This window comes from Calypte anna, chromosome 17 (assembly GCF_003957555.1).
Source record: "Calypte anna isolate BGI_N300 chromosome 17, bCalAnn1_v1.p, whole genome shotgun sequence".
NCBI lineage: Eukaryota > Metazoa > Chordata > Aves > Apodiformes > Trochilidae > Calypte > Calypte anna.
Window position 1 is genome coordinate 10411592 of NC_044262.1, and position 12268 is coordinate 10423859.

Below are 12268 nucleotides of genomic sequence, written 5' to 3' on the forward strand. Positions count from 1 at the left end.
CCTGGGCTGATGAAGGCTGCTCCCCCACCCCAATCTGCCCATCACACAGCATCCTGGCTGCCACCCACCCCCTCCCCAGGGGCTGCAAGGCTTCTGGACCTGCAGCCAAACCCAACTCTCCCCCCCACTGGCCCCTCCATCCTGTTTGTGGTGTCTTTGGCTCTTCCCCCTCCAGCACTTCCAGCCCCCTGCAGCTCCCCAGGCCCAGCACTGCCAACAGCAACACCCGGAGGCTCCTGCACAGCCCAGACCATGGCCAGAGGAAGCAGCAGCCTGGGGATCACCCCAGCTCCTCACCAGGACCTGCAACCACCACAAAAACCATCAATCCCAAGAGTTAATTCCAAACCACAGAATCACATTGTGCAGAAGGAAACCAAAGGACCACCCAAGGCAGCTTGTTGGGGTAGAACACACCTGCTCCAGTAACCAGGTGCTGGAGGGGTAAGGGATGAGGAGAGACCCCAAAACACCCCCCCAATCATGGGGCTGAGCAATGTCAGCTCCCACTGAAAACACTCCTGGGACTAAACCAACACCGAGGTGGCAGAGCTGTGAAAAACAACCTGGCAGAGCCTGCACAGCTTCCCCCTGGGTAAGGGGAAACCAACCCTTAAGTCTCTCTCCCTTATTCTCTCTCCTTTCTTTATCAAGGAGGAGAGATTAATAGAGAACATCTGTTATTCGGCCAGTGTTAAACTGTGACACAGGAGCTTCATTTCCTTATTTCTTAGAGCCCCATGCCCAAGCATCAGAAATAAAGAAAAAGGCTCAAGTTTTGGTTGCTTTTGTTTTTGATGCAATTGCAACACGATCATCCCCTGGGATCATCTTTCCTCCCTGCAGACAGGTGAGGTGGAAGCATCAGCTCTGGACACTGGGCAGTAACTCAATCCCCCAGACACAGATCCAGCCCCTGCCCCCTGAGCTTCTGCTGGAGAGAACCTGCTGGAGACACAGACCCTGCTGCAGGAAGAGCTCCCACCACCATGCAGGTGAGTTTTTCCTACAGGAACAGTCCCCCCTTGGGCTTCTTACAGATTCCCTACAGCACTGTCAGGCTGTGTCCTTTTGGTATTGGTGTCCTTTTGTGCATGAGGGCATCCACAGCTCCTCATCAGCATCTCAGCCCTTCAGAAGCAGCTTCCCAATGGTCAGACAGTAGCAGTAGTGAGTTATTCCTCAGTGTTTCCATGCAGGGATGAATGTAAAGGAATATTCTCAACCACAGCTTGGGATTGGGGCCACGCTGTGCCACAGGAGGTTTGGGCTTCCTGGGTTTTCAGGGGGAAAAAGACTAATAATGCACTAATAATGCAAAGAGAGTGATCTAAGTGTCATGATTTGACTTTGTATGAAGTTATTATCAAATGAAGGAAAGCCTCTCTGTTCTAGTAACAAGCCAATAGTGTCCACATCTTCTCTGCCTTCTCTCCCCCAGCTGATGCTCTGCAGGCTCCGAACTCACCAATGGTGCTTCATCCTCTTTAATATTTTGCTTTTCCACGTGCTGCTTTTTGGAGCAGATTTACTGGAGCAGTATTTCCTGAGGTCCTTACCTCTTTCCTACACCGACGGGAAGGCTCTTGACATCAGGGAGAGAGCCAGGAAGCTGGACACGGAGCCTCTGAAGCTCAATCTCTCTCTCTCTGTCAGCAGCACAGCCTCATGCTCATATCAGGAGATATTTTTGCTTGTTCTTGTCTGGAGCAGCCCAGAGAACAGGGCAAGGCGTGAGGTGATCAGGCAGACGTGGGGCAATGTGACAGAAACCAGAGGTTACAGTGTCCTGACTCTGTTTGCTCTGGGAAAGCCACCTCCAGGGACCCCCCAGCTGGAGATCACTGCAGAGGCTCATAAGCACAGGGACATTATTGAAGGCAGCTTCATGGATTCTCCCCAGACACAGACCCAGAAGATGCTGATGAGTGTGGAGTGGGCAGTGGCTTTCTGTCCCCAGGCAAGGTACATCCTTAAAACAGCTGAAGATGTGTTTGTGGGCATTCCCAGCCTGGTTGGGTACTTGCTGAGCTTAACACAGCTTGAGGACATCTACCTGGGCAGGGTCATCCACCAAGCCATGCCTGACAGAGACCCTGCCAGCCCTGGTTTTGTTCCCACCCATCACTACCCAGAGGAGGTTTACCCAGACTACTGCCAGGGCAGTGCTTTCATCATGTCCCAGGATGTGGCTCGCAAGGTGCTGGTGGCTGCCAAGGAGGTGCCACCCTCAGTGCCCCCCGAGATCTTCATTGGCATCTGTGCCAAGAAAGCTGGCATCACCCCCACCCACAGCTCTCGTTTCTCTGGGGAAAAGCACATCAGCTACAACAGATGCTGCTATCAATTCATCTTCACCTCTTCCAACATGAAGCAGGAGGAGTTGTTTAGAAACTGGAAGGAAACAAGTGATGGGAATGATTGCTCATTACTGGAAACTTACTATGGTCTGGTGTCCTGCAAGGTTTTGACCTATATTGATAGGTTCAAACAGTTTAGCTTAGAATAACATATGAGTTGCTTTGTTTTGCTGATTAAGATGTAACTTTCGCAAAGAAAGCCTAAATTTCCTTTTACCAGCTGTTTTATCCTGCTAACATTCAGTCTCAGGAATGTTCTGAGTTAGATCTCCTCCTTTCAACAGCAAATCAATTCTCAGTGCTACAGTGAGCTACAGCAGAGAACTGGGTGTACTACAGCTACATACCTACCTGCAAGAAAAAAAAATAATTCTCCAAGTTCTGCTGCTTGCTAAGCAGGGTATAATGAAAAGCTTTGGGTTTCTGTTTGTTTTTAAACTAAGTTCACCAAGTTTAGAATGTTACCTTAATTCTCATTCCTCATTTCTGTTTTCTCCTCAATTATCTCCATCTGCTACTTCACTGGGGGAGGGCAGGGACCACCCATTTCAATTTATCCATTGTAGGAAGATAAACCAGCAGCAACCTGTAAACCACATGGCAGCACACAGGATAGGTAGGAAGTACATGTGAACAGTAAGGGGTAAGATTCTGATCAATTAATCAGAATGTTGAGCTCAAACTCAACAAAATAAAGCATATGTGTATAAATAAAAAAAAACCAACCTTGTTTGGCATCTCTGTCTATTCTAAAATATTGTATTTGGCAACTGTACCATGCAAAGCAGATGCTACAGATTCAGCACACAGAGTAGCCTTCAAAAGCAACAGCTGAAAACACACAGAGAAGAGACTCATGAATTGCAGAAAAGGTTTAGATATTGATTTCTTTTACTGAGGTTTCAGTATATGGCTCATACAGAGCTACCAGCACACAAAGCCACCTAAAACAACAAAACTGAACTGTCCAGTCTGAGAACAAACTAAGGACTTCTCTACCCTTTCCATTTCCTTTTTAGTGCTTTCATGTTTTTTCTGGATGCAGGGTTCAGGAAGCCTCAGTGCTCTCCCTGTTGACAAACAAGACACTGTGTATTGCATTTCTCACTATGTCTTTATTATGCACATCAAGGACTCAAGTGCCAGCAGTAGCATAATGTTGGATGACATTTGTACATGGTAGATCAAAAGCAACAAGGCAGATCACCTGCATTCAGACACCTTATTTAACACTAGGGAACTCCCCCAACTTTCATGACCTGAGCCCACTTTGATGCCTGCCAAAAATTGTTGGCAAGGCAACACCATCACCTCTGCTGTAGCTCAAAGATCCTACAAGCAAGGGAAGAGTTCCTGCAGGATCAGATCATCCTGCTTCACTTGGCAGCATGAGAACACAGGACAAGTGCTTTCCAGAGAGGTGAGACACCACTAAAATTAGCCCAAAAGTAGAGTTTCAGGTCTTACTGTGCTGCCCCCAGCCTAAGATTTCTTTCAACAAAAATACACAAGCTTTTTGTATAAGGTACATTATGGTCTCTCTTGAGGGACAAAGACATCCATCATGTCACTAGAATCCATCACCCACAGCTGAACATCTTCAAAAGATTTCAGCTTTTTAAGGTACTACATTCCCAAACTCTTAATTCAGTTCATGCTCTTAAACATGAAAGCTTTATATTCTTACCTCATTTATTCTAACTCAAAGAACTCAAATAATGTATTTTTAAAATAACACTTAAAATTTAAAAAAATATGTTAAAAATAGTGTAAACAATATAAGGTTTGGTTCTGAAGTAGCCTTGTAGTGCTATAGCTCATACTCCTTCTGAGCAAGCCAACTGAGCTGCCATACAAAGCAGCAGCCAACAAGGAAGACAAAGCTCCCAGTTTGGTTTTACACACTGGAGCCTACACTCGTTTTTAAAGAGGGTTAAAAGCTTTTTTTTTTTCCCATCCTTAGCATAAAATGTAAACAATGCTAAGGATTATTTCTTCAAGCAAGACTTCTACCCAGCAAGCTGAAAACAGAAGAGAATCCAGCTCCTACTTCCTCACGTGGATACTCATCTCAAGAGGGTTCCTGGAAGAACATGACTGGCTACAATAGTGTGCTGCCAGGCTTGGCAGATATAAAAACATAGAAAAAAGACAGAGAAATGATGGTAGCATTGGAGGTTACAAACCTTGAGGTGTTTTGGCTTTTTTTTTTAATTGAACTGTGATCTACTGAAAAACCACGATAGGAACTGCAAACCTCAGTCCAGTTTAACTAAACACTGATTAATTTCTGCAAAATAACACAGCAGCTGACAGAGTGCTGACTTTGGTTACTCATCTCACGACAGCACACAGAGAACTTCTGCCATGACATCTTAGGGGAAATTATGCTGTGCCCTACAGGTCTGATTTGCTCTCATGACCCATTTCCAATGGAGTCAAAAGTGCTTCGTATTCCCCTAAAGAGAAAAGAATCTGAAGGGACTCCAGCCTGGAAAGTCTTCACATTTTGTATCTTAACACCTAATTCAGTAACAAGGTTTGCCAGAAGGGGAACCAAGACCTGAAGGACATTATTCTGCTCCTTCCACAGCTGTAGTAGAAACTGCCTTAACATAATAAGGGCCTTCCCTCAAGTAAGCCCTAAGCCTCAAGTAATATTGATTCCCAAAGATTTCTGCAATTGTTTTAGAGTTGACAAGGGCCTTAACCAGTTCGTATTTGGCATCTTTGGAAGCTTTGTCTGGCTCCACAGATCTGTCTACAACGTACTCCACAAATCCTGGACTGTCAATCATCAATTTCTGGGCCCACGGCTGATTTGCAATTGCCTGAAGATGGAGACAAAAGAGAGAGGAGGGGGAAACACCTCAATTTTACAAATCCCAGAGCAGTTACACACTAGGCTGCTACACAAGCCAAGGAACAATCAACTGGGATATTGATTCTACCCAGCAGTTACACAGCCACCACTCGAGTAGCAGGGTTTAACCCAAGAACAGCTCAGTGCTTATCTTTAAAGTGAATTATCACAGCAGTGCCTCTGATAATCAAAGCAGCACCCTACAGTACAGCTGTTGCCTTTTTCTTCTCTCCAATTTATAAGAAAACAAGCATTACAGGCAGCACAAGTCTGCTGCATTAAAGTGGTGAATGCAAGAGGGGCACAGTGGAGAAGACTTCATTTCTGACCACTTCAGGGCTTCAGCAACAAGGTTGTGACTTAAAAAAAACAAACAACACACAATTCTGAGCCTAAAAGGCAATAAAAGTCACTAATTCATCTATAACCTAAAAAGCACTTACAGTAAATACCCGTAAAGCCCCACAGTGGAGATCAGGGAAGGGCTGAGTACTGATGCTCCTGAAGAGTTCCAAGGGCTGGGTAGACAAGGAGGTGAACCAGGATTCAGTCATTCTTAAAAGGTCTTCTGTCTGCTGCTCTGGCTACATGCATCACATACAAAATTGAAAGAGTTTGCTTAGGATTATTAAAAGCTTTCAAGTTTTAAGTACATGTTTAATAGTTAAGAAGCTATTTAAAACAATCTGTCAGCAGATTGAACTGGAATTTAAATTTTCAACTTATTTTCATGACTGAGGACTTGGAAGACAGATTTAAATAAATGGATTTATGAGGTAAGTCTTGTGCTGGAGGACAGCCCTGCCAGACAAATGAAAATGCCTTACTCACTCTGTTAGAACTACCAGATTAAAATGAGATCACTGACTCTAAAGAAGGGATTAGAGCAGTTTGCCACTACCCCTTTGAGGCACAAGAATATCAAACCGTTTAATCTCATTCCCTTGCCAATGCTCTCTTGACTTCATGTTTTATAAACATTTCAGAACACCTGGCTTCTTGCAAACAAATTCAAAAGCAAACAAATAAATGAGGGAACTTTCAAAAATTGAAGTTTCATAGCAAAAAAAATGTAGTGAATATGTAGCAAAAATGTAGGAAAATTTAGAAAAAGTAGCAAAAATGTGGCAAAACAAACCAAATGAACCAAAACCAAGAAGGCAAAGCACAAACTTACAGGCAAGTAAAGCAGAGCTGCAATTGCATCCAAGCACCGAAGTCGTAGCTCTGTGGGGGCATTCTTTGCCTGGTGCCCTATTCTGTTTAACAGATTTTGAAACCTGCTCCCTTTGAAGAGAAAACCAAAGTGTTTTTCATTAATTCAGCCAGACCTCTACAGGGTTGCAAAGTCACCTGATCAGTTCCATCACACTGCATCACCCAGCAGAACCACGGCTGCCCATTAAATCTCTCTCTGTGAGAGTCTCTCTGCTTCACAGGGATCTAAAACAGACAAATCCAAAGCTTTTATGTTCATTCTCCAGACCACCCAAGCATTTCCAAAATGGAAGTTGTGTCACAGACAGCAGAGTTAGTTTGGGAAGTGTGGCCTCTAGTACACCTGCAATTAGAGCTCTTCTATCCCACTCAACAATGCTCCAGTAGTTGTCTGCTAACACAGATTTTTTTTTCACTCAAAAAGCAAAGTTCAGACAAGCAGCAAGAAGTTTAGAACTTGCTTTAGAACTCTTTTGAATCCTCTGAACAGTTTCATATTAAGAGAAACTGTCTTTACAGACACCAACATGACATGGCAATTCATATTTTTCTAACGCTGGTGAGAAGATCATGACATGAGTAGAAACAGAAATTAAAAAAACACGGAAAAACCCCACAGCTACTGATGATTTGGGTAATGCAGCTCACTAGAAAAGAATAATTTGAATAACACCTGTAATACCAGAATTCTATCTGCCAGGCACTTCACATCATCATGCAAGACAGTTTAAATTAAAATCAGCTATTCAGACACTCTTGAATGTTAGATAAATAAATACAGTTTAAATTCCTTTCTCTATTAAACCAAACCAATTCACTCTTGTGTATTATCACATACTGGTGAAGTTTTATTAAAGGAATAATAAAAAGATACTAACTAGCTTTCTGTAAAACCTGTTTGCCTTCCACATTTGATCCCAGGACTCCCAGAGTGTCCACAGCCACTCCAATCATGGTTGGATCATGACTTTCTGCCATCTCAAAGACTTTTTCCATGAAGACAGGGTATCGTTCACAGATCTGCTGGGGACTATCTACAACAGCCAGGTTTCCAAAAAATTTAACAAATCCTGAAAGAAATAAAAAAAAAAACCATATTCAGAGTGCAGAAACGACTTCTGTTATGTCAAAATCAAATATACATTACCATGAGGTTGTTTCACTGCTAAACGAGTGTTATCAAATCTGAATTCTGTTTGTGAAAGGCAACAGAATAAGGGCAGAACTCAGGAACACTCCAGGATTTTGGAAGTTACTTAATTCATGATGTAACAGAGCTGTCTCCTTGAAATAAAAAAGAAAAAAAAAAGGCTACACCACCACAAATTTCAAGCATGCAGTACAATTCCTCCAGACCCTTGCAGTACCACTGCTCATGAATAAGTGTTCTTCAGCATGCTTTGGGTACATCCAAACACCTTCTCCTACTCATAAATTCACATGCAGCAGCTTAGCAGCCCTCTCAATTTAACTCATTGACAAAAGCAAGCAGCAAACACTGGAAACAAGAAAATCAAGATTTAACCTGGTATATAGAAGCCTGAGAAAGGATCAGACTCTGCACCAAGGATGATGTTTGAAATTTTATCAATAACCCCTTGCTGAGCAAGGTACTGACGCCCGTGAGGAGTATGGGCCAGGGAGGTCACCATCTCTATGCAGGCAGCTCTGGAACAGAAAAATGGTTATTTGGGCAAATTTCAGGGGCTTTTTGAAATACTCAGTGATTAAGAAAAAACAAAACACAGCGTTTCTACCCTTCAGGCAAAATTCCAACAAACAAAACAAACCCAACACTCCTCCAAGTGTTCCCCCAAAAGGGTTTAATGAGAAACACAGACAAATGTGTTCAGTGTTATTTTAAGTCTGAAAATCTGAGTTTTAACCACAGGGAGAATCTCCAGGGCAAGCTCATTACTGACATACCTGATGAGCACATCATCTCCAGTCAGCTCTCCAATCAGCTCTGCTATCAGCCCACTGTTTGCACAGTAATTTAGGGACTCTGCTGACACTGAAGAAATCTCAACAATTAACTAAAAAAACAACAAAAAAACAACAACAACAACAACAACAAAAAACAAAACAGGAGGAAAAAAATGTTTATAAAAACATTATGAAGATAACAACTCACAGCAATGGCCAAATCCTTTTTACAATGCTAACTCTGGGTATGTTAAATACAGAATTTCAGGTATTTAATTTTCATAATTAACTTGGTGCCTGAAAGAAGTTCTTAAGGAGTTAGAAAATAAGAGAGGTAAAGAAAACTTCATGTCATTCAGCCCCTACCTCATACACTCTGTATCGAACAATATCATTTGTTGCCATCACATTTTTCAAGTCACTCAACAAACTGCTCACAAATAAAGCCTCCAAGCCATCTTGTGTCTGTGCTATTCTTGAGAGAGACTTGATGGCCTGGAATTAAAAAAAAAACCCCAAAAGCTTATTATTAAAAATAGAAAGAAAACCCAAGACAACGAGACTCAGTTTCAATGTTCTGCCCTGACACATCAAATCAAGTTATACACCTCAGGTTTTATGGGGATTCAATTTTCCCTGATGAGAGCTCATCACAGGTCTGTGATCAGAGCCTCTGGCATCAAATTCAGATCTGAGTTCACTCTGGCATCAATAGATACTGGCAGACAACAATTCTAGGCAAATTTTCTATTTTGGCTAAATGATTTCTGAGCTTAAGGCACTTAGATGCTTACACCACCTTTCAAGCAAGATAAACTTGCATTTTATTCAAGGTGGCTGTTACCTCAGGCACAGCAAAGCTGTTCTGTGCACTGTCTGTATCACTTTGAGGAGGAAGAAAAAAGAAAGCACCATTTACCTCCTTAGCCACTGCTATTTTCTCCCCACCAATGCAATTTATTATTTGCCTTAATAATTCGGGACTGTTGAGAATCTCTGTGATAGAATCCGAACTTTCAACAATCCTCCCCACCTAAAGAAATCACAAAATAATCATAGAAAACAACATTAAACCAACATTTTTCCATTATAAGAACACTCAAGCACTGGAACAGCAACCCAGAATCATACTTTTTGGAGATATTCCAAACTCAAGTGGACAATAACCTGAGCAGCCTGCTGCAAGCTGGCCCTGCTTTTACAAGACTCTAAAATTCCAATCTAGATGACACTGTTTCACAGTTCTCTTCTTTCAAATGAATGCAAGAAGTGTGATGGTACTACAGCCTCTTCAGCCTTTCCCCAGTATAGCTCAAAGTAAACTGAAGATCAAAATGCTGCTGCCTTTAATCCTTACAGCACCTGCTGGCAGTGCTGCTTCAGCACATTTCCTCCAGCACATGTGACAGAAATTTAATTTAAAAGTTACAGCTCTCAAGACACTTCTAGAAGTTATGTTAAGCAGACAGATCCCAAAGCATCATCCACCAACACACTGCTGAGCATTTGTCCAAAACGACCCGAGCATAGGGGAGCACATGTGGGAACAACAGGAGGTGGAAGCAAGAGGTGAAGCAGCAGCCACAGCTCAGGACTAACCCGGCCTGGCTGAGCTCTGCCCCTTCCTCCTGGAGGAAAACGCGGTACCTGGGAGATGCTGAGGATTTTCACGGAGTCATCGGGATGGAAAAGCCCTTTCTGCAGCTCTTCTCTGAGGTTCTGGATCACATAGAGCGGGTCGAGGGCCTGCAGGAGCCTCTCCAGGATGGAAACACAGGCGGACACCTGCTCCCTGGGCGGGACACAGCCAAACCCCGGCCCTTCAGCGGGAGGACAACCCCGGGTGCTCCCAGAGGGCCATCCCCAGCCCTGAGGGAGGGCAGGGCCGGAGAGGGGCAGCAGCGGGAGATGAGGGAGCCGAGAGGCGGCCGGGCCGAGTCAGGGCCCAGCGTGCCTTCACTCACCGGTCATTAACGCTGAGGAGGGCGAAGAGCGCTCCCAGGTGGTCGTCGCTGAGGCAGGCGCGGAGGGCGGCGGGCGGCACGGCATGGACGGCCAACCGCAAGGCCCGCAGCTCCTCCAGCGGTGACTCCCGCCGGGCCGCCCGCTCCAGCAGCTCCGCCACAGCCTCCGCCTCCGCCATCTTAGCGCCGCCGGAAGCAGCGCGCCCGCCCCTAGCAACCACCGCGCCGCCGTCGCTAAGGGCTTCCTTCGCGTCCGCCACGACGACAACAAAATGGCGGCCGCGCCCCATACCCCCTACCCCGCTTTGACACCGCCCACATCATCGTCTGATTGGTCGAGAGGGAGAAAGGGCGTGGTCAATGTGCGGGGAGAGAGCGCTAGGGGGCGTGGACTATGGGGGCGTGGTCTGATGTGGGCGTGGTTTAGAGTGGGGCGTGGTTTCTGTTGGGTGTGGTTTGCGTGGGGGGCGCGGTTCGTGGGGAGGGTCCTGGTGAGGGGCGGGGCTGCGCTTTTGGGGAAGAAAAGGGGAAAATTGTGCGCGGAGCTGGGAAGCAGCCCAGGCGGGAGGGGGAGCGGCGATGCCGGGGTCCGGGTAGCAGAACCCCGGGGCCGGCAGGAGGGCGGGAGTGTCCTGAGGGAGCTGGGAGTGGGATAAAGGTGCAGGGTGAGGCAAAAGGGAGCTGAGTGTTGGGGCTGCTCACAGCCCTTTGGGCCTGAACAGTACCACAGAACTTGGCAGAACTCACCCGATCTGGTACAGGGAGCACAGAGCCCTGGCAGTGTCAAAATGGAAACAGTTGTTATTTTATTGATGGGAAAATAAAAGCAGAAGTGTCTGAGGGCACTCTCGGTGCTTTCTCTGGAGGGAAGGATCCCCCCCGCCCCAGGTGCTAAGCATGGAATCTGTCAGGTTGGAGAAGACCCTTGGGATCATAGAATCATAGAATCATAGAATTGGCTGGGTTGGAAGGGGCCTCAGAGATCATCGAGTCCAACCCTTTTACCACCGTTGCGGTTGCTAGACCATGGCACTGAGTGCCACATCCAGTCTCTTTTTAAATATCTCCAGACACGGAGAATCCACTACTTCCCTGGGCAGCCCATTCCAATGCCTGATCACTCTCTCCGTAACAAAATTCTTTCTAATATCTAACCTAAACTTCCCCTCTCACAACTCAAGAACATGCCCTCTTGTCTTGTTGAAAGTCGTCTGGCAAAAGAGACCAACGTCCACCCGGTTACAACCTCCTTTCAGGTAGTTGTAGACAGCGATGAGGTCTCCCCTGAGCCTCCTCTTCTCCAGGCTGAACAGCCCCAGCTCTCTCAGCCTCTCCTCATAGGGTCTGTGCTCGAGTCCCTTCACCAGCCTGGCTGCCCTCCTTTGGACCTGCTCCAGGACCTCGATATCCTTCCTGAACTGGGGGGCCCAGAACTGGACACAGGACTCAAGCTGTGGCTTCACCAGAGCTGAGCACAGGGGCAGAATCCCTTCCCTGGACCTGCTGGCCACGCTGTTCCTGAGCCAGCCCAGGATGCCATTGGCCTTCTTGGCCACCTGGGCACACTGCTGGCTCCTGTTCAGCTTGGATCCTTGGGTCCAAGCATCAACCCTACTCTACAAACTTCTCTCCTAAACCGTGTCCCTCTACATCACATCTGAACCACCCTGGAACACCGCCAGGACTGGTGACTCCACCCTGGGCAGCATTTTCAGTGTCTGATCACTGTGTGAACATTTTTATCCTAACATCCAGCCTGAACCTGCCCTGCTGCAGCTTCAAACCATTCCCTCGTGTTCTGCCCCTCATTCCCTGTGGGAAGAGATCAGCACCAACCTCTGGAGTGTCCTTCAGGGGTTACAGGGAGCCTTTGAGGTCCCCCCTCACCCTCCTCTTCCTCAAACTGAATAGTCTCAGCTGCTGGTGGGGACACTTTT

General features: G+C 45.9%; 2 protein-coding genes across 3 annotated transcripts; one reads left to right on the forward strand and one right to left on the reverse strand.

Annotated features, from left to right (window-relative positions):
- Nucleotides 1–774: 774 nt before the first annotated feature.
- On the forward strand, nucleotides 775–2509 carry LOC103531613 (putative UDP-GlcNAc:betaGal beta-1,3-N-acetylglucosaminyltransferase LOC100288842). Its single transcript, XM_008497287.2, has 2 exons — nucleotides 775–995; nucleotides 1442–2509. Exons 1-2 carry the CDS (start codon nucleotides 990–992, stop codon nucleotides 2507–2509), a joined length of 1074 nt encoding a protein of 357 aa, XP_008495509.2. The 5' UTR covers nucleotides 775–989.
- A 1777-nt stretch (nucleotides 2510–4286) lies between these two features.
- Nucleotides 4287–10696, reverse strand: PSMD5 (proteasome 26S subunit, non-ATPase 5). 2 transcript variants are annotated; one of them, XM_030461398.1, is made up of 10 exons: nucleotides 10332–10696; nucleotides 10015–10159; nucleotides 9287–9400; nucleotides 8734–8862; nucleotides 8368–8477; nucleotides 7967–8109; nucleotides 7320–7511; nucleotides 6401–6510; nucleotides 5667–5807; nucleotides 4287–5191 (listed from the first exon to the last, which is right to left on the reverse strand). In XM_030461398.1, exons 1-10 carry the CDS (start codon nucleotides 10619–10621, stop codon nucleotides 4934–4936), a joined length of 1632 nt encoding a protein of 543 aa, XP_030317258.1. In that variant the 5' UTR covers nucleotides 10622–10696; the 3' UTR covers nucleotides 4287–4933. The 2 variants fall into 2 exon arrangements, with proteins under 2 accessions (XP_030317258.1, XP_030317259.1); XM_030461399.1 differs by lacking the exon at nucleotides 9287–9400 and having other exon boundaries at nucleotides 10332–10543.
- Nucleotides 10697–12268: the final 1572 nt, after the last annotated feature.

Bases quoted from the DNA above. Each gene is read 5' to 3' on its own strand.
- PSMD5 (XM_030461398.1), bottom strand. From the start codon at position 10,621: ATGGGGCGCGGCCGCCATTTTGTTGTCGTCGTGGCGGACGCGAAGGAA. The intron at 8,478-8,733 runs GTAGGGGCTGAA...TTGTTTTTTTAG, and splicing joins TTCGATACAGAGTGTATGAG to TTAATTGTTGAGATTTCTTC. The intron at 5,808-6,400 runs GTAAGTTTGTGC...TGATGCATGTAG, and splicing joins CAGCTCTGCTTTACTTGCCT to CCAGAGCAGCAGACAGAAGA.